The sequence below is a fragment of the Aulonocara stuartgranti genome (genome assembly GCF_965226115.1).
Source record: "Aulonocara stuartgranti genome assembly, chromosome: 7".
Lineage (NCBI taxonomy): Eukaryota > Metazoa > Chordata > Actinopteri > Cichliformes > Cichlidae > Aulonocara > Aulonocara stuartgranti.
The window spans coordinates 473948-494140 of NC_138945.1; the positions used below are offsets into that span (position 1 = coordinate 473948).

A 20193-nucleotide genomic window follows, 5' to 3' on the forward strand; every position below is an offset into this window, starting at 1 on the left:
GGACAAGAAAAGTTCAAAGCCATCAGGTGCTCAGTTTAGAAAAAAGAGAAAAGAAGAGGAGGAGAAACGAGCAACAGATGCAGGTAAGCAGATGTATGATTGGATAATGGCAGGTCATCCTGAACCAATCAGAATCAGAACACTTTATTAATCCCTGAGGAAAATATGTGAGTTACAGTTGCTCCAAGAAGAAATGGTAAAAATAGCAACAGTAACAGACTAAACTCCAAACAATACATTATGTTAAAGATTTTAATAGTACTCAGTCAGTGTCAGTTGTTGATTTGTCCTGTTCTCATTGTATGACGAATTATGATGGCTGTTTGGTAGCTGTTTGCATACTATGCATACTCTCTCTCTCTCCATATGTGTGTGTGTGTACAACAGTTTTATGTTAATGTACAATCCTTAATATGTTTTGCCTGTGTGTGTGTGTGGGTGTGGGGGGGGGGGGGGGGGGCAGAGGGAGTGCTTGCCCAGCGCTCCAAACAGGCTAGGACCGCCAATGTCTGCAGCGTCACGGTTTAAACTGGGACGTTTCCTTTAAACCGACCCCCTTCCACACGGTTTGGTCTCATGAAAGAGGTGAAAGGGTTTTAAAGAGGTAGATGTGACTCATAAACACTTAAAAGTAAAGAGACAACCCTCTGAAGGATCATTAACAAATAACAGAAACTAAAGACATGTTTTTGTTGGTAAAATAAAGAATTCAGGTGGTTGACTTTTAGTTTCAGTGGACTGTGACGACAGACTGAAACGTTCACGATGTGTCACAGTCAGGCTACGGCACAGAAACACCTCTTCTGTGGAACCAGCTTCCAGTTTGGATTCAGGAGACAGACACTATCTCTACTTTCAAGATCAGGCTTCAAACTTTCCTTTTTGCTAAAGCATATAGTTAGGGCTGGACCAGGTGACCCTGAATCCTCCCTTAGTTATGCTGCAATAGACGTAGGCTGCCGGGGATTCCCATGATGCATTGAGTTTTTCCTTTCCAGTCACCTTTCTCACTCACTATGTATTAACAGACCTCTCTGCATTGAATCATATCTGTTATTAATCTCTGTCTCTCTTCCACAGCATGTCTTTATCCTGTCTTCCTTCTCTCACCCCAACCAATCACAGCAGATGGCCCCGCCCCTCCCTGAGCCTGGTTCTGCCGGAGGTTTCTTCCTGTTAAAAGGGAGTTTTTCCTTCCCACTGTCGCCAAAGTGCTGCTCATAGGGGGTCATATGATTGTTGGGGTTTCTCTGTATGTGTTATTGTGGGGTCTGGTTACAATATAAAGCACCTCGAGGTGACTGTTGTTGTGATTTGTATAAATAAAGTTGAATTGAACTGAATGAAGTCAGCACTCATAGACTCCTGTGTTAAGATCAACATGTTTACAGTCTGATACACAAACCGTTTGGTCTCTGTAGCTGATTGAAAGTTTGCATTGTTAGGGGCGTGGCCTCTTTGACTGACAGGTGGATGGTGACACAGGTGGCTGTAGCTGCTTGGCTGAGCTCTGCACCGCGTTTGTGCTGTTGGAGCCTTTTGGAGCATTTGTAATGACATCGTGTGACCAGTAACATGGCTGCTGCGAGGTCACTGACCGTCCAGGAAGGCGGAGCGAGAGTTTGATGGGTGTAAGAACTTCTCAGTTTACAAAGACTGTCAGTGACACTCAGTCAGCATGTGTGTTTTTCAAAAGTTTATTTTAAAAAATTCTACTTTTACAAAACAAATATGGCTCAAATACTTGAACTTTGACAGCGTGGTGACCTCCACCTGGAGATTCCTCTGAGGTTCGTGCGGCTCAGTCGATGCTGAAAGCTTCAGCCTGGACAGAGACAACATACCCAGAAATCGTTTTCATTTCACAGAAATCGCTTCAACATCAGTGAAAGTTAACAGTTCACGTTCTAACACATCTTCATGCTCACCCAGCCTCTGTGCTGCTCCACCCAAGCCGAGTGGTTCTCCTGAATGTACTGCTCTCCAAAGCTCAGCACCCTCCTCTGGTGGACCAGACTCGTGGCTGACAGCCTGCTGGTCACTTCGAAGACCAGAGCGATCTTCTGCCTCTGAATGTGAACCTCAGAGGGTGCCGCCCGCTCCGCCGGGTGGACCAGGCTCTGCACGCTGGAGGTGAGCTCCTTGAACATGTCATAGTCCAGGTCTCTGAGCTGCTGCTGGAGGTCCAGGTTCTGTTTGATCTGACAGAAATACACCGGTGTTCAGTACTGAGCTGCCTACCTGCCGCAGCCATCTACGCGTCTGATTCACCTTCCTGTCGATGTCGTCTCCCTCCGCTCTGATCAGCTCTACCAGCCTCTGGACGATGTCTGCGGCACAGCGAGACGCCTCGTTAGAACAGGCAGAGTAAAAGGACTCCGACATTCTCACCTTCACACAAGCGTCCTGCTGCCGCTTTGGACACTCACCATCCGTGTGCGCTGAGGTACTGAGCGTCCTGTTGTGCACCTCATCACAGGTGGAAGACTCACCTGAGAAACAAACTGAGCGGTCGGCGTGATGAGTCTGAGCCTCGACACGGACAGGACGTCAGAGAAACACCTGTTCACTCACCTTCTCCATCAAGTACAACCTCCAGAGACTTCTGGAAACTTGCACTGGGAGCTGGACCCTGAGGAAAGATAACTGACCAGAGAGCACACAGGTGAGCACACAGGTGAGCACATCAGAAGACCCACAGAGAATCTTTCCCGTGTTGGTGAGCAGAGGAAGGAGGAAGCACCAGCTGCGTGCTCACAGTTCAAACCAACCTGGGACGTTTCCTTTCACACGGCGGGCAGCAATCGTCCTCACTGCCATCTCAGGTGAGCGCTGTTTTGACCTCTTGCTGCAGTACTTTTCCAGCAGCTGGAACACCTCGCTGGTTTCCGTGGCATCTTCAGCTCGCTGGCTTGTCATTTTCAGCTGCTGAGAGTCAGAGCAGAAACCAGAGCTTACCAGAATATTTGAACGTCTGTATTTAAAATGAAATGAAGAAACAGAGACCTCCACCACGCTCGCTCTGTGCAGCATTCACAAATAAAGGAGCAGGAAGAGTCGGTCAGATAATAACTATTTACAGAAAAGTGGACATCAGTGTCTGAGCCTGTTTGGTGCAAGTGGGCACGGTGAGCACGCCATCAGCTGCCTGCTGTCAAAACCGATGCATGTTCTACTGCATTCTACTGAACTTCCTCTCCTAAATGCTGTACCAACTCAAACACAATAAACAGTTATCAGGTTTATGGGGCAGTTACTTTTGCACACAGGCAGGTAGGTTTGATCACTTTATTCCCTTAATGAATAAATCATCCTTTAATTTCGGCATCTCTCTGGTGATGCCGGGTTAGGGCAGTGCGACCTGCTTCCTTTTACAGCCACTGTGTTTCCATCACCTCTCCACCGTGTCCTCCCACGTGGTTATTAAATGGTAAATGGCCTGTATTTATATAGCGCTTTACTAGTCCCTAAGGACCCCAAAGCGCTTTACACCTCCAGTCATCCACCCATCCACACACTGGTGATGGCAGCTACATTGTAGCCACAGCCACCCTGGGGCGCACTGACACAGGCGAGGCTGCCGGACACTGGCGCCACCGGGCCCTCTGACCACCACCAGTAGGCAACGGGTGAAGTGTCTTGCCCAAGGACACAACGACCGAGACTGTCCAAGCCGGGGCTCGAACCAGCAACCTTCCGATTACAAGGCGACCTCCCAACTCTTGAGCCACGATCGCCCTTAAGAGCGAGGAATAACGGCTCGGGCTGCCGTGATGTTGGCACCTGACTCACCGTGTCCAGGACACCTGCGGAGGAGGAAGAGCGAACCTGTCGGATCAGCTGATCCTGGAGCTGCGACGCGAGCGAGAACACTTTTACTTTCACTTTGACGGAGAAACAGCTGATCAGCGTCACAGCACAGAAGAACCGAGTCTGCGCAGGTGCTTCCTCTAAAACTGCGCCCTGCTGCCGCCCTGAGCCAGGCACGTGATCATGCAGGGGTGGAGACACGCAGCTGGGGGGGTAGTTTTGTGGTCAGGTTTCCTGTTTTTCTAAAGTCTGGCTTTCATTTTTATTTCCGTCACTGAGACTGGTTTTATTTTTACTTTAGTCTCAGTTCCTTCTGAGCACCGTAGGTCAAAGTTCAGCTGTGCAGATGAGTCACAGCTTGATTTATCCTGTTAAACCGCAGCAAGCATCGTCTGAACCACGTCTGCCTCCCTGATCCTGGTTCTGCTGGAGGTCTTCTTCCTCCCCTCTGTCACAGAAAGCTGCTCAGAGGGCTCGTCTGAGTTCCTCTCTAACACTGTGAAGCATGTCAAGGTAAATCTAATAAAGACTACTCAGTGGTGTCTGCCTGTGACCTCTGACCTGCCTGTGCACCTGCAGATGGACATTAAAGCTTAAAGAGCTTTCAGAGCTCCCCCTAGAGGAGCAGAGAGGAGCTGCATGCAAAACACTGCTTTCTGCTAGCTAACTCCACCCGCCTGCTGCTCCGCAGCCATGAAACAAGCACCTCTCTCACACACCATTTACGACACACTGGTCTTTCATTTCACTTCCTCTTCAGCATGTTTGCTGAAGTCGACTTCCTCCTGCCTGCACTCGTCTGTCAGCACGCAAACGTGCAGCACGTTCTTCTGTTAGCGACGCTCGGCAGGCCCGCTTGGGCCTTTTTAACCCCTCACTCACCTGCAGGAGCCACACTGGCAGCTTTGATCTTTACAGGAATAAAAAAATCCAAAAGAGATGAAGCAGAGCCAGAAAACACAGCTGCCCATCACTGAGTGAACATCAGGAGGATAAGCGAGCTTCTCTGGCCTCAGATCAGCAGTTTGGACCCGATGGCAGAAGCTCAGCAGGGAGCCCAAGACCTGACTGAGGTGGACGCAATGACTCCAGGTTCTGTCATCTTTCACCTTTAACCTTCCTCTTCTTCATTCTTCTGTCTGAACTGAGACGTCAAACTTTTAGGTCAAGTCTCACTCACATTTCAGACCTCCACCCGAGTAAACAGTGACGCTGAGCTTTAATCTGGCAGATATTTATGTGTTTGCAGCCAATGATTCACGTCAGAAACAGTGAAAAGAGGAGCTGGTAGGGAGGTGGGTTTCAAAGAGGCTGGCAGCTGCTAAAGCAGCACGTAGAGTCAAAGAGGCCCCGCCCCTAATAATGCAGCCTTTCCACAGGTGTGCCAGTCCAGCAGTGGGTGCTGACTCGCTGTGTTTGCTGTTTCAGAGGACTTGCCCGGCTCTTCCAGTTTAACCACTAAGGAGCTGCAGCAGAACTGGAGGGCGGTGAAGCAGCGAGAGCGACCCGTCCGGCTGCTCTTTGAGATCCCCTCCACCCGCATCGTCGAGCACGTGCTACACAAATACGTGGTGAGACACCGAAACACACCCACCAGCCGACTCCAAACACTCTGCTCAGCAGTTTTTATACTCTTGGATCCCTGTGATGTCATAGAGGTGAAATACCTTCTGTTTTTGAGGGACAGCCAATCAGAAGAGATTCTTTCAGACAGAGGATGAGGATGAGGGGCAAAGCGGCTAACCTGTAAATGTTCCCAGCTAACTTTCAGTGAAGGTGAGCCCGCAGGAAGTGAAAGTTTAACCTGAGGAGGAGGGGCTTATTTTCCAAAGGTGTGGCTGTTGGAGCAGGAAGCAGTAAAGGTGAACTCTGGTCATAAGAGGCACTGGCTGAGCAGTGAAATCATATTTGAGACATATTTGAGATAATAAGCAACCCAAAGACCAGCTTTAACACACCTGCCTGCACTCACCTGTCCACCTGCTGTGCGGTCCCAACAGTTTCCCTGCCTGCCACTGTCAGGTGTGTTCATTTTAAACCTCAAACATGTAAAACTCAGTCAGGGAGCTGTTCATTGATGAGTGCAGGTAACCGATGCCGTGCGGTCACAGAAGCTAATGTGCTCCATAATGAAGGAAATATTCAAACTGACACATCAGCAACTTTCTGCTTGTCTATGGTGCCCCAGAGGACCAAAACACAGCATCATCATCAGGACGAAGCACATAGTCCCTTAGTTATGGTGCAATAGGTGTAGGCTGCTGGGTGATTCCCATGATGCACTGGGTGTTTAATCATTAGTTATTATTAACTTCTGTCTCTCTTCTGTCTTCCTTCTCTCACCTCAACCAATCACAGCAGATGGCCCCGCCCCTCCCTGAGCCTGGTTCTGCTGGAGGTTTCTTCCTGTTAAAAGGGAGTTTTTCCTTCCCACTGTCGCCAAAGTGCTGCTCATAGGGGTCACATGACTGTTGGGGGTTCTCTGTTTTCTTTGTATGGTTGTAGAGTCTTTATGTTACAGTGTAAAGCACCTCGAGGTGATCGGTCGTGATTCGGTGTTGTATGAATGAATGTAATCGTCAGCATAACGTCTCAGAGAAAAGACGCCTGCGGTGGGTTCACCGTTGAGAGGGAACAGGAAGTCCAGCCTGTTTCTCTGACTGGCTGTTTGCGCTGCAGCAGAGTTAACTTTAAACTTTAAAGGTCAAAGGTCACGGTTCTTTCTGTTTGTTTGCAGCTCTACCAGGTGGTGGTGATGCGTTCTGGCAGCTTCGATTCCCGCCGTGTTTCGGTGGAGCGCCGCTACAGCGACTTCTCCCGCTTCCACCACAAACTGCTGGAGGAGTTTGACGAGGAGCTGGAGGAGGTGCAGCTGCCTCGCAAGATGCTCTCGGGGAACTTCTCCCCCGAGAGCATCGGGGAGCGGCGCCTGGCGCTGCAGGACTACCTGGCGAAGCTGTACGCCACGCGCTGCGTCAGACACTCGCCTTGCTTCTCGGCTTTCTTCACAGAGCAGGAGCAGCAGCGGGCGCACGGCCTGCTCCGGGCGGGGCAGTTCCGGCCAGCCGCAGAGCTGCTGCAGACCGTGCTGGACATCCAGGAGAAGCTGCTGCCCTGGCAGAAGCCCACCCTCCTCGTGCCCGCCCTCGCCGCCCTCGCTGTCTGCTACCGGGACCTGGACGAACCGGAGCGGGCGTTCTCCGCCGCTCAGAGAGCGCTGCCTCCGGTGAGGCGCTACGGACTGACGCGCTACAGAGCGCCGCTGCTGGAGCTGCTGGTGGACCTCGGGTACCAATTGGGCCGGCCCGTGGCTCAGCTGCAGGATGAGTTGACCGCTCTGAGAGATGCCGAGCGTGGGGAAGCGTCCTCCCACTCTCTGAAGGAGGTAGTGATCCAGGAGTTCCTCTGAGGGTGGAGCGGCCATCCACACCTGGATTAGCAGGTAAACCCCTGCACAGCCCCTGCCAGCTGTGGAGGTGTAACAGCTCACAGTGGGTCAGAGTACCCAGAGTACTGCAGTACTGTCCTGCAATAAAGTATTTAAAAGTAATTTTGGTATTGGGTCTGATTCATGATGTTTGATGATTAGCGATTAACGGCTGACTCTACCATGGAAATCTGACCACACAGTACTGAAGCCGCGTCTTTGGTCATCCTGTGGTAGCTCTGGGTGGGGGTCAGCACCTGCTGCTCCAGGATCAGATCTCCGATCTGCTTTCAGTTGCTGCTCTTTGGAACAAGCTGCTGCTCACCTGAGATCAGTTACGACTGTGTGTACATTCAAAAACAGAACAAAGACCTTTTCGTTCACGCAGCTGTTTTTGTGTTTTGCTGTTTTTGCTCAGTTCAGTTGGAACCGTCTGTGTACTGCAAACGTTACAACAGGTTAAATCATCAGATTCAAGTTCGCTGCATCTCTCATGTTAATGAGCCAAAGTGCAAACTGTTCAGGTCTCACTATGTCACTTAGCTTGTTTATGTGCCCTGTATAGCTAACATCATCAGAGATTATGAGCTAATCTGAGATTTGGATTATCTGTTTATCATCCATAAGAGACCCATCTTACTGTAAACATCATTTTTGCACATGTGCATATTTACATGAGTATGTAAACAGATCCTGGAGCGTTAGCTTTTATCGATGTGTTTGTGAGCACAGGGCGAAAACCAACAGGTGAGTGGGGGTGTGGCCAAAGTCAGCACTGTAGTTATGATGCCAGGTTAGCTTCTGTTTGAGTACATTTGTTAATGACAACAGGGAACTGTCCGTGTTCTCGTGTTCTCTCCGGCTTCCTCCCAAACACATGAATAATAATACGTTTGATTTAAAGTCACCTCACAGAAACATGAATATAACATCAGTAAGGACAGAGGAGTCATGTGACAGGTGGAAGGAAGTGTGCTCTGAGAGGCTGGAAAGTGGAGAGTGATGGACGGAGGACCTGAGAGGGCGAAGATGTGTTCAGAGAAGAACAGTAGAGACTTAAAGGTGGAGAAGGTGGAGAAGCTTGAACTTGAACAGTGTTTAACCGCAGCCGGTGGAGTTGGTGGAGCACGGGTGTGACGGACTGACGGAGGAGTTCTGGTGATGACGGAAGCAGCAGAGCTGAGGATGAAGGTGCTGCTTGAACCTGACAGGAGACCCAGAAACATGTATGCTCTCAGAAACATGCCATGGAAAGTAATTAACTGAGTGTAATTTCTGGTTTTCTCCTTTCATTTCTTATCTTCTTCTCTTGATCTTTTACTTTTAAAATTATTGAAGTTGTTTAAAAGAGGACAAATACCAATATGATCCCTAAGTTGTTTGTAATGGTTTACATTCCCAGTGCTTTTACCTTGTAAGGTAAATGGCCTGTATTTGTTTAGCTCTTTTACTAGTCCCGCCTAGGGACCCCACAGCGCTTCACACACCCAGTCATCCACTCATTCACACACTGGTGGAGGCAGCTACAGTTGTAGCCACAGCTGCCCTGGGGCAGACTGACAGAAGCAAGGCTGCCATATCGCGCCATCGGCCCATCGCCAGTAGGCGGTAGGTGAAGCGTCTTGCCCACGACCGAGACTGTCCGAGCCGGGGCTCGAACCGGCCACCTTCCGATTACAAGGCGAACTCCCAACTCTTGAGCCATGGTCGCCCGTAAGGGTTTAAAAAAAGTGGTAACTAGACCTGTTCAAGTATATTTACAGAAAACCACACAGGCAAAAAGAAATGAACTTTGTTCTACAATCATTAGATATAATTTCCAAGATCTAATTCCAAATAACTCCGACTTTATACAGATGGATGATGTGCACATGTGATTAATGACATTAGTTGGATTAACACAAATAAAATTCCTCACAGATCATACCTGATTCCCAGTTACAGTATCCTATGAGATATAGCAGAACTCGATCATGTGATTTGGTAACAGTCAATGATGTCAGCAGAGGACTGGAGAAGCGTGATTTGTTTACTGGTAAGTTACCTTTCCTTCTAAATAACTGATTCTTCCATTTTTTTCATCCTGTTTCCTAAATCAGCCCATAGATCAGAACTCTTAATTACTCAAACACAGTGAGGGCTTTTTTTCTTCGTGCCTTTGGAAATCAGTGGGCGATCGTGGCTCAAGAGTTGCCAGTTCGTCTTGTAATCAGAAGGTGGCCGGTTCGATCCCCGGCTTGGACAGTCTCGGTCGTTGTGTCCTTGGGCAAGACACTTCACCTGTTGCCGGGTGGCGCCAGTGTCCGGTAGCCTCTGTCAGTGCGCCCCAGGGCAGCTGTGGCTACAATGTAGCTGCCATCAGCAGTGTGTGAATGTGTGGATGACTGAATGTACTGTAAGGAGCTTTGGGGTCCATAGGGACTAAGTAAAGCGCTATACAAATACAGCCATTTACCATTTTAACTCATGCTGTAGATCCTACACATAATTTGTGCTCCATGCTGTGGAAATGCAGATGTGAGGTGTTCATCACAAGGAAGCACCCTTTGGTCCTCTCTAGAGCCAACAAGCTGAACATCCTATAGACAAACCAAGAGCAGTTTCTCTTCGTGATGCACTGATATTTCACACATGATAATAAACCCAGTGAACCCTTATGCAGCGTGCATGCAGGGGAAGAGGACAGAGTTGGCCACCTTCTCCATGGCCAGGTTCCTGTTGGAACCCAGGGGACCTCAGCATGTTGGGCACAAACTGAGCCTAGCACAGCAGTTAGTGCACACCTGGGGAAGAAGACATGTATGTTCATGACAGGTGTTTATTAAAATGTTAATCTTCACAGTTATGCTTCTGCATACACGCATGGACGAGTGGATCAAAAAGACAAAAACGACATTTTACAGGAGGCAACAACCAGTTCTGGTTAAGTTACAGGCTGGACTGTACACGCCAGGTGTCCAGACTGGCACTGGAGGACTGGGGGGAGGGCAAAGTCCAACTCGAACTGGCTCGCTATGTCACTGTTGGGATCTGTGGTGCCTGAAAGGGTGGGTACGGGCTGAGAGGGAGGGCACTCACAGCCGGAGCAGAGGTATTGTAAAGTAGAGCAACAATGGTGATCAATATGGCGGTTTACTGAGTCAGCGCCTTGTTAGCTTAGCTAGTGTGTGAGCATGCTAACATTTCCCCGCACTCACACCAGTTAGTAAACGTTAACAACATCGCATAGAAACAGAATTCAAGAGTAACTACTGGAGAAATACAAAGAGGGCATGACATTTTTATAAAGAGACCAACAAAGACAAATAAATTCTGTCAATGTGAACCAATTATAAGGTGGTCACTTTTTTCATCATTTGGCAAAGAAAACCAGATCTCAAATCAAATCAAATCACTTTTATTGTCACATCACTAGTGTTGGTCAAGTTACTTGAAAAAAGTAATCAGTAACTAATTACTGATTACTTCCCCCAAAAAGTAATCCCATTACTTTACTGATTACTTATTTTCAAAAGTAATTAATTACTTAGTTACTTAGTTACTTTTTAAAAACACGATTTACAACCTGAATAGGTGATAAAGCGATAGATCTTTCAGCCCAATTCTACTTTTTCTGCATAATCATCATACAAAATGTAATCAAATGGAAAAGTCTCTTTTTAAAACTTGTTTTATTAGTTTTAATCTTTTAACTTTATGCATCAAGCAAACATTTAATTATCTGCAACATTCTCTGACTGGAAGAAATTAGTTTAACATTTAAACCTATTTTCTGCACATTCCAGCACATAAAATAAAATATTTTTTGTGTTTACACTCAGTCTTTCAAATAGATGCAAGTAAAACACAGCAGAAAATAAATAAAGTCACAGACTCAGCGGTCCTGTTGCTCTATTTTCACCTGTAAAGCAGGAGTGGGGCAGGCGGAGGTTTACCCTGGTGCAGGTGTGCCGCGGTCAGTGGAAGAATCCGTGAGTTTCTCTGTGAGTTTCCCATTACGTCGTAGCTACTCGGTGCTTGTTGGAAGTTTAGGGGTTTTTCGCTGTAAAAAGAAGTTTTCTTCCCACGCACAGCGGACACTAATGTTTTTGTCACTTTTTATGGAATCAAACTCAAAGTAAGGTCAGTACTTCCACGCTTTAAACGCTGCACGCTCATACTCTCTCTGCACTCGATATATGATCCATTGTTGATCTGCACACAGCTGTTGTCACGAACGTCGCACTCGCTTACGTCACTGTCGTGAGACATTCTCGCAAAAAAAAAAATCACGGTTTTAGTAACGCAGTAACGCAGCGTTCCTACGGGAAAGTAACGGTAATCTAATTACTGTTTTTGCAATAGTAATCCCTTACTATCTCTGCACATCACATGTGCAGGTACTCTGGTACAGTACATGCGAGTGAAATTCTTGTGTGCGAGCTTCACAAGCAACAGAGGTGTGCAAAAATACAATAACATAAGAACAAGCAAAATATAAGAATGGCTAAATCTGAGACTAATAAATATATGTACAATATATAATAGTATATGCATTACTGGATGGATGTATACTAAACGTGTGTTTCTACGTGTGTGTGTGTGTGTGTGTGTGTGTGTGTGTGTGTGTGTGTGTGTGTGTGTGTGTACACATTTTACAAATTAAATAGAGTCAACAATAAAATAAAATATATAAAAATATACAGAGTTGGAGGCAAGCCTCCGCGTACAGTCAAGTATGCTGCTCAATTAAATGTAAGTAAATGTAAAACACTTGCTTCTAAATGCACTTTTATTGCACCATGCTCATTCAGTCATGAGCTACTGTAACATGAATCAAATGGCTGATTTGCCACCTCAGCATGCAGTCACGTTCTACAGAGTCTTCCTAATAACCTGCTAATTGAATTGAGGTGTGTTGCAGCAGGGACACATGCAAAAGTTTCAGGACAGCGGCCCTCGAGGGCTGGAGTTTGGCACCTGTGTTTTAGGTAACTCAACTTTTTTTGTCATTAAATATCAAAATATCCTCGTGTGTAATGATGACAGAACAGTTGGTGGGGCTACATCTGTGCAGTTAAATTCTACATCATAAACTCCAACAATCAAATGACCCCTTATGAGCAAGCACTAGGCGACAGTGGGAAAGAAAAACTCCCTTTAAACAGGAAGAAACTTACAGCAGAAACAGCCTCATGGAGGGGCGGGGCCATCTGCCTTGACTGGTTGGGGTGAGGGGCAAAATAAAACTAAAATGAGAGCACAAGTTGGCTAAATGTTGCTCACATTGGCTAACATGAACAACAGTTTTCTGGATGAAAAGCAGTTGATCATTACCATTCTTTAATACACACTAACAGCTGCTGGGTTAAAAATAACTGCATTTGTAACCCAGTGCTGGGTCAAATATAGACCGAGCCAACCCTGGGTTACTGGTTTGATTTGGCATACTGGGTTAGGATAACTATCCAAAAACTGGGTTGAATTGACCATTGATTAAAGTTGAGGTTACCAAAAATTGGGTAGAAAGCTCATAACCCATCACAATGGTTACATTACAGTCATATTTGGGTTAAAAAAATTGTAATTGCTTTAAAATTCAGCAAATAAACAATGGATTGAAGATAAAACTACTTTTATTGCCATATGATACATAGAATACAGACAGCAGAATTCATACCAAAAACATGTCAATACAAGTGAAGACAACATTTCACGTAAATGCAAATTAGGCTGTGTCCCAATTCAGAGACCGCACGCTTGAAGTATGCATTTTGAGTGTGATTACGTCACCGCCACGCGACGACAGCTGTCCCAATTCGAAGTGTACTTCAAATGCGCCGTCGATTTCCCCAAATATCAAGCGTGGTCCGGTGCACGCTTCGTGGTCCCATATGTCCCACAATTCATAGCGCGGCGGTGGGTGTGGAGAATTTTCAATTCAATTCAATTCAATAAAACTTTATTGATCCTGAAGGTTGACCCCAAAGGAAATTGGGTTAAGGCTGCCGACCTTTGCCAGCGCCAACTTACCCTTCTGACCATACATACATGACACAAACATCACATGGGGAAGACAGGTCAGAGAGGTATAACAATGGAAAATGCACCACATGAGGAAAGATAAGGAGAAAAAATAACTCCCCCCAGACTGAGCTCCATCAGGGAGATCAGTCTGAGAACAGAAAAAAACACCTCTGCAAATGAAAACACTCTTAATACACCAAAGAAACACATGACAAGCAACAGGGGGGGTAAAGGGTGAGAGACATCTGGGCCTGCGTGCGCTAGTCTCCTTGATCCGCCGTCAGCATCGGAGGGGAATAAGCGTCGAAGGCGTTTGGAGGGGGGATGAGTGTGTGCATATCAGTGTATGTGTGTGTGTCCAGAGTTCAGCTGAGACAGTGTCCTTCGCCCTGCTAGGCACAAAATACGGCAGAAGGGAGCGGCCAAGAGTGAACTGTCAAAAGTAAGTACTGAATATGACGTCACTTATCTATGTGCGAATGTTTAATAATGAAGAACATTAAAACATTACTGTTGGCCACATGTCAGCAAAGATATGTGACATTAGCGATGTTTGTACTTTCAGTGTTAACTTGGTTTTAAAGCCTCTACTTCTAAATATATATATAGTCGACCTTAATCTCACAGAGATTGTGATGATTTTATGGATAATTAAAGTCAGTCATATATCCACAAACACAACAAGCTGAAAGTCAGTGATGCTGCTCGGTTTGCAGTCCTGAACATCACGGCACAAGCAGGATTCACTGCACTGTTAATGTGAGCTGTGTTATATTGCTGCCTCTGTTCGGTGGTGTCGAGCCAAACGGACTTTAACGTGTGTTTGAACGAGCTGACGGTTCACTCGTTAAGCTGAAAGAAAGATGCTTTAATCACAGCAGTCACACATGTGTCCACTGCACCATCTGGAACTCTTCTTGTTTACACTCGTAATAACACAAACACTAAATCCTGCTTCTCTGTGCTGTTGTGTAGCAGTGTGTACACCTGAGACTGTCACCTGTCTGTCTGTCCTGCACTCTCTCTCTGTTTCTTTCTCTCTGATTGTGGAATAAAAGTATGAACATGTGTTTATACAGTACATGTAAGCATTGAGCCAAATGTAATAATGCCAACGTATTAAACGAACAATATTTGTCTCTTATATATGAGAGATGAGATGAGATAGCCTTTATTTGTCAGTTGCAGGTCTTTTGCCCACAACCGAGATGACAGACCTTGCCGACCGTACTTACAATACACAAACATCACATTGGGGAGACAGGTCAGGCTAGGTAGCAGGAAAAAAACATTGAAATGTGTAACACAGAAGGATAATACAGGAATGCACAGATATCAACACACCATAGCACAATAAACACAGACTGTCACGGTCCGGGGCAGCGGCCGTGTGGAAAGTGGAAGGAGGACCCAAAATGCAGCACTTATTCAGATGTGAGGGTGATTTATTGTTAATAACAAACACAAAGTGGAGATGGCAAACAGAACTAAGGACGAAACTAAACTGGGATAAACTACACAGAGGAGTGGCAAACCTGAACATGAAGGGAGAACAGCAGGGAGAACACGCAGAGGATTACACCAGGTATGAACACAGACGACGCGACGAGGAGCAGAGGAAATCACACGCTATAAATACACAAAGAGACACTGGGAAATCACACACAGATGGGGGAAACAGCTGGACCTGATTAACCTGACGAGACAGGGGAACACTAACACCAGGGACCAACAGAGGGAGCACAAACCCAGAACCCAGTGTCTAAAATCCCAAACACAAACCATCCCAAAACAGCCATGAATAATAATGAAAGTAATAACAATAAGTACATAAACATAAAGTCACTGAGTCATGGTCGCAGGACCATGACACAGACAGCAACATGGCAAAGAGTTCCAGTGTGTACATCTGATCTGGGACCGCTGCAATCTTTGACTGCGCCTCCAGCTGACCCGATGTCCACATCATGGGGGAGGTAAGCGTTGGAGGTGGCGTTGGATCCGGGGTAGGGAGGGTGATGCGTCGGTGAGTGCTTATCAGTATCAGAATATGTATTTGTGTGTGTGTCCAGAGTTCAGCTGAGACAGTGTCCTTCGCCCTGCCAGGCTAAGTAAACAGTCTTCCAGCCAACCCAGGTGGCCTTGCAGGGAATGGGAAGAACAGACTAAACACAGTCGTTATCAGGGTGTTTTGTTCAGCTCCGGCCTTGCAGCTGGCACCAAAGGGGTATCCACATGAAGTGATGGTGGCTTTTACTTTAGTGCGAACAGCTCATATGAATTTCAAAGCAGTTCTACAGTCCAACACTGGTCTCTCAATCTCCCGCTGGAGAGCCGCGAGCTTCGCCATACTTGCGTTCTGTGATGTTGTCATTTCATGTGCTCAAGGAGCCGATTCTGAGAACTCACGGCAGTGTGCCTCCCCGAGATGTATCCAGTCTGCAGTCAGAGATGTTATTCTGAGTATTCACAGCAGCCGTAGCCTCTCCAAGAACTTATCCGTGCTGACTCAATGAGCCCATTTTGAGAAACTCACGCCTCTCCCATCATTTCAATCCCAGCGGGCAGCCTTGTGGGGGTTTGAACAGCCGGTTCAATCCAAGCTCTTCTGCTGGCCTTTCCATGTTAATCGAAGTTTTGCTGGATGTGCCAGAGTGTGCTTTATCTGATGCTGCCATAGCTTCTTCATTACTGGGGAGAAAAGCTTCCTCTGCGCCGCTCGCTCCACGGTCATATCTTTATAAAATGACAAGAAGCAGTTCTCCCACAGTATTCCTTTCTTCTGCTTAGCAGTCATGAGAACTTTTTGTCGTGCAGTGTAACGGAGAAATCTCACCAGCACGATTCGAGGTGGCTGACCAGGTCCCGGGCGTGGTCTCGTACTTCTGTGTCATCTTTCCAGCTCATATTCCTCCCCTCGTAGACCTAGGCCATCCGCGAGTATCTTCATCACATAATCATTTATGCTGCCACCACTTTCAAGACCCTCTTCCAGACCGATAAGCCGAACGTTCTTTCTGCGGTTTCTGTTTTCCTGGTCGTCTACTCGGGCCCAAAGTTGTTCAAGCTTTTTAGCGTTTTTGCCATTATCTTCTGTTATGCTCCTCATTTTGTCTTCCACATCTGAAATGCGGCCCTCAGCTTCAGTCATCCGTATTTGGATTGCACTTATAGCGTTTTTAAATTCCACCATATCTGACTTGATGTGAGATACATCGGCCGCAACACTAGTTAGGATAGTTCCAAGCTTAGTCGTTTCGGCAAACAGGCCGCTTATATCCATCTTTGGCCCTTCTTCTTGGCTAGCAGGGCTAACCTTGGCACTGCTAGCATTACTTTCCCCCGCCGCCACCGTGGAGATTCGGGTTTGCACGCTCTTCTTCTTAGTTCCTGTGGCCATGTCTCTCAATAAATCCAAGGACACTGATCTAGCAAGTCACCGCAGTGAGGAAATATATTATTTGGGAGCGTTTACCTTGTTTTAAAACTAATGTAGGATCGATGGGGGTCAGAGACTCTCTATGGCGCGGCCATTCCCAAACGCTCCATCATGTGACTCCCCTAAAACTCTTTAATTTAACCATTTTGTCTCGCTGTCTCCTTTTTTTGACCCGGACACATTTCGTTATTTCCCCTCACCCCCTGGACCTTTTTAGGGGAACATAAAAATGTAAAAAAAAAAACGTATGACAATGACCATGAACATTAGGAGGTACTTGATTGTAATGGAAAACCAGTCGATCCGTGTCGAGTCAATCCAAGTAGGTACTAATGGAGAAGGGGCTTTAGATTCCTGAGATGTGAGTCCAAGGATCAGGAGCTGATCACATTTAGGGATTGATAGATAGGATATAAATGAGCATACAGATACAGACTCCTTAAAGTATTATTGATCATTATTGATAAACTTGGTGCTGCAGCAGGGGCGGATCTACTGGGGTGGCACCCTAAAACAATCTCTTGCTGCCGTAGTTTTGCATATGATAATGTTCTTTATTTGGAATTTGAGCCTTTCTACAATTAGCAATGAATAGTGGAACAATGTACCATGTCGACCAATCAAAAAATTATATGGCATTTGGTTGTTTGGGGAGAGAGGCAAGCTTTGGATGTGACGACGGCAAGACGACATCAATAGGAAGTTCTGACATGTGAGAGATTTGTGACATTTAGTGTTCTTGGAGTGTGTAGTTAGTGTGTAGTAACATGTAACAGTTTGATTATTTCTAATAAAAGCAGTGTGAATAGAATGTCTTTATTGTCATTGTCAGAAACTTGTAGTTAAAACAGCTGCCAAGACCATCGGAACATCTCTCCCTCTGCTACAGGACATCTTGTGTGCTGCATCAGTAAGGCCTCTTGCATCGTGCCTGACCCCTCACACCCCTCACATGGACTCTTTTCTCTCCTTCCATCCGGCAGACGCTATCATAGCATCGGGCCTGATCCTCCAGACTGCATGACAGCTTTTTCTTGCAAGCCATCGGACTCTCGAACTCACAGCCCTCGTTGTGTCGTCTTTCTATATACTGTACTGTGTATAGCAGAGATAACAATAAAGTTTACTTTGACTTTGTGCTCCTCATGTTGTGTAGCTTTCTGTGTGTTATAGTTATTATGCTACATGCTTATTTATTATATGGTGGATACAGTACATAAATTCCAAACTGGAGTTGTTTTATGTAACTGAGATGTTTAATTATGTAGTTTGAGAAAATAAGAAGAATGTTTATATAAAACATGCGTTTACTTATACTGCACTTGATGTATTTTAACCATTTATAATGCATATTACAGAATGTAACACCTGCATATGTATAAAGAAATGGCTTTGATTTTGCCACCCCATTTGATTTCCATGCCACCCAGGGGCAGATCTAGAAGGGTGGCATGGGGTGGCAAGTGCCACCCTAAAATGATCCCTTGCCACCCCAGTTTTGCATATGACAGTGTTGTTTATTAAAATAAGACAGCATTAACAGTTTGAGCGTAGTTACAGTCAGCAGTGAATATAAATGCTAAAACTGAATATACTGCATAGTGTCCCCCCCTGCACCAGTAACAAATGGTTCAGCCCATAGCAGGACCGGCTTTTTTCTTGTTTTCAGCAGCAAGCGATGCTCATGATCGTGCCAGAGCACATTTTGAACAACACCATGGGAATTTTGGATTTTACACAGGTGGGTGGATGTTACACTGTGGAAATGGAAGGAAGGTGAGTGTTATTAACCCTCTGTGGTCCACGGACACGCTGCACCTCCAGGGGTCCGTCCTTCGTACCTCGCTAAGTAGGTTAGCTGGATTAGATTGTTGACGATTTCGCGTGATCTTGGATCGTTCGGTTCCCCGAAGCTCATCCGGGACTTGCTGCCATAGCAACAGAGCCGTAAGCGTAAACCTGCTCGGGAGCAGGTTTACTTTATGTAAACAGGATTAGATCGCGGCCACGCAGGTATGTCCGCTTCATTTATACGAAAACAACAGCGATATTCCACCACTGTTTCACCATAAATAAATAACATCAATGTAACTAAAGATAATGCAGCACTTGATCCTTTTATTGATGTCACACAGATACATACAGGTCATTTCCTAAAAAAGGGAAATGTACTATTAACATTCTATTACATGTATGTGATTATTACAGATGTAATTCATATTTCAGAGTAGCAATTGTAAATTACTTCGTGTAATCAAGATGAGAGACCACGGCTATAAAAGCGAAGGTGGATTTGGGAAGCCTGTCGCAGCCATGTCCTGTCCGTATACGCGAGCCACCCATTGCGGAAGGTGCAAGATTGATAAGGAGAGTCCTCAGAATTCAGCGTATATTGCGGGATAGACAGGATCCTTTAGCTCAGCGCGACAGTGTGCTCATAGAGAGATATCGATTTTCCCGTGAGGGTATTATTCACTTAACCAACTTGTTGACGAGGGGGTGCAGGACCACCACCTGTCTTTTGTTGCTCTGCCCTTTTCTTGGTTGCTGTTATGAACAAACAAACAGATTATTCCAGGGTCTCTTTCCAAGAGACGACAAGCAATATAAGTGATAAATATTACCATTCTGTAGAATATTCTTATATTTCACTTTTACTTGTTCCCATGTTCTAGTGGGTCCTGTTGTGGCTCTAATGTGAAAGAGGATATAATATAACATAATATGATATAATGTAATATAATATAATAAATTTACCCTACCGCCTACTGGTGTTGGCCAGAGGGGCCGATGGCGCGATATGGCAGCCTCGCTTCTGTCAGTCTGCCCCAGGGCAGCTGTGGCTACAACTGTAGCTGCCTCCACCAGTGTGTGAATGTGAGAGTGAATGAATAGTGGCATTGTAAAGCGCTTTGGGTGCCTTGGAAAGCGCTATATAAATCCAATCCATTATTATTATTAAATTACTTACGAGTTTAATTTGTCAGCAACTTCCTGCCAGCCCTCTCTCCTTGCTTTTGCAGCCTTTGCAGTGTTCCCTTGCGTTCTGATTAAACTCTGAAACTCCTGAAATCCCTCAATCAACAGTTCTTGCTCTGCTGCCGAAAAATACCGAGCGCGCTCCTTCGACATTTTCGCCGACCAATCAAAGGGTTGCCGATCAATGTTTCTACTATCGATGCGTAGCCCCTTTTACGACACCCAGTGATCTCACATTACTTCATCCAGCTGTACTAATCGTCAACAGCAGGTGTGTTCGGAGAACCGGATTAGCGAGCTCACGGTTAGCGCGATGATTTGATCTTGGATGTAGTAAGCGACGTACGAAGAACGGGCCCCAGATCACATGACTGATGTAAGCTGACGCAGCAACAAGCTGCAGCCACGCTGAGTCTCTGTTTCAGCCACATTGAAAGTTCGGACTTCAAAGTTTTTAAATTTTAATTACAGGCCAGTAAATCCAGAGTTATGATCATATATATATCAGCCACGCTTCGTTCTAAATACTGTC

General features: G+C 46.1%; 2 protein-coding genes and 1 long non-coding RNA gene across 11 annotated transcripts; 2 read left to right on the top strand and 1 right to left on the bottom strand.

Moving 5' to 3' along the window:
* Positions 1-1685: 1685 nt before the first annotated feature.
* Positions 1686-6419, bottom strand: LOC309711825 (apoptosis facilitator Bcl-2-like protein 14). 7 transcript variants are annotated; one of them, XM_082542314.1, is made up of 7 exons: positions 3793-4302; positions 2772-2928; positions 2575-2646; positions 2430-2492; positions 2272-2330; positions 1929-2201; positions 1686-1825 (listed from the first exon to the last, which is right to left on the bottom strand). In XM_082542314.1, exons 2-7 carry the CDS (start codon positions 2917-2919, stop codon positions 1802-1804), a joined length of 639 nt encoding a protein of 212 aa, XP_082398440.1. In that variant the 5' UTR covers positions 2920-2928; positions 3793-4302; the 3' UTR covers positions 1686-1801. The 7 variants fall into 7 exon arrangements, with proteins under 7 accessions (XP_082398440.1, XP_082398439.1, XP_082398437.1 ...); XM_082542313.1 differs by having other exon boundaries at positions 2430-2504; XM_082542311.1 differs by lacking the exon at positions 3793-4302 and adding an exon at positions 5478-6419 and having other exon boundaries at positions 2272-2504; positions 2772-2925.
* Positions 4351-7360, top strand: snx20 (sorting nexin 20). Its single transcript, XM_082542307.1, has 3 exons — positions 4351-4902; positions 5239-5381; positions 6548-7360. Exons 1-3 carry the CDS (start codon positions 4845-4847, stop codon positions 7217-7219), a joined length of 873 nt encoding a protein of 290 aa, XP_082398433.1. The 5' UTR covers positions 4351-4844; the 3' UTR covers positions 7220-7360.
* Positions 7361-10798: 3438 nt separating this feature from the next.
* Positions 10799-17777, top strand: LOC309709816. Of its 3 annotated transcripts, none has more exons than XR_014277608.1 (4): positions 10799-11359; positions 11887-11971; positions 12141-13685; positions 17572-17777. It is a non-coding gene; the product is annotated as an uncharacterized lncRNA (long non-coding RNA). The 3 variants fall into 3 exon arrangements; XR_014277610.1 differs by lacking the exon at positions 17572-17777 and having other exon boundaries at positions 12141-12207; positions 13640-14601; XR_014277609.1 differs by lacking the exon at positions 17572-17777 and having other exon boundaries at positions 12141-14601.
* The last annotated feature ends 2416 nt before the right edge of the window (positions 17778-20193 follow it).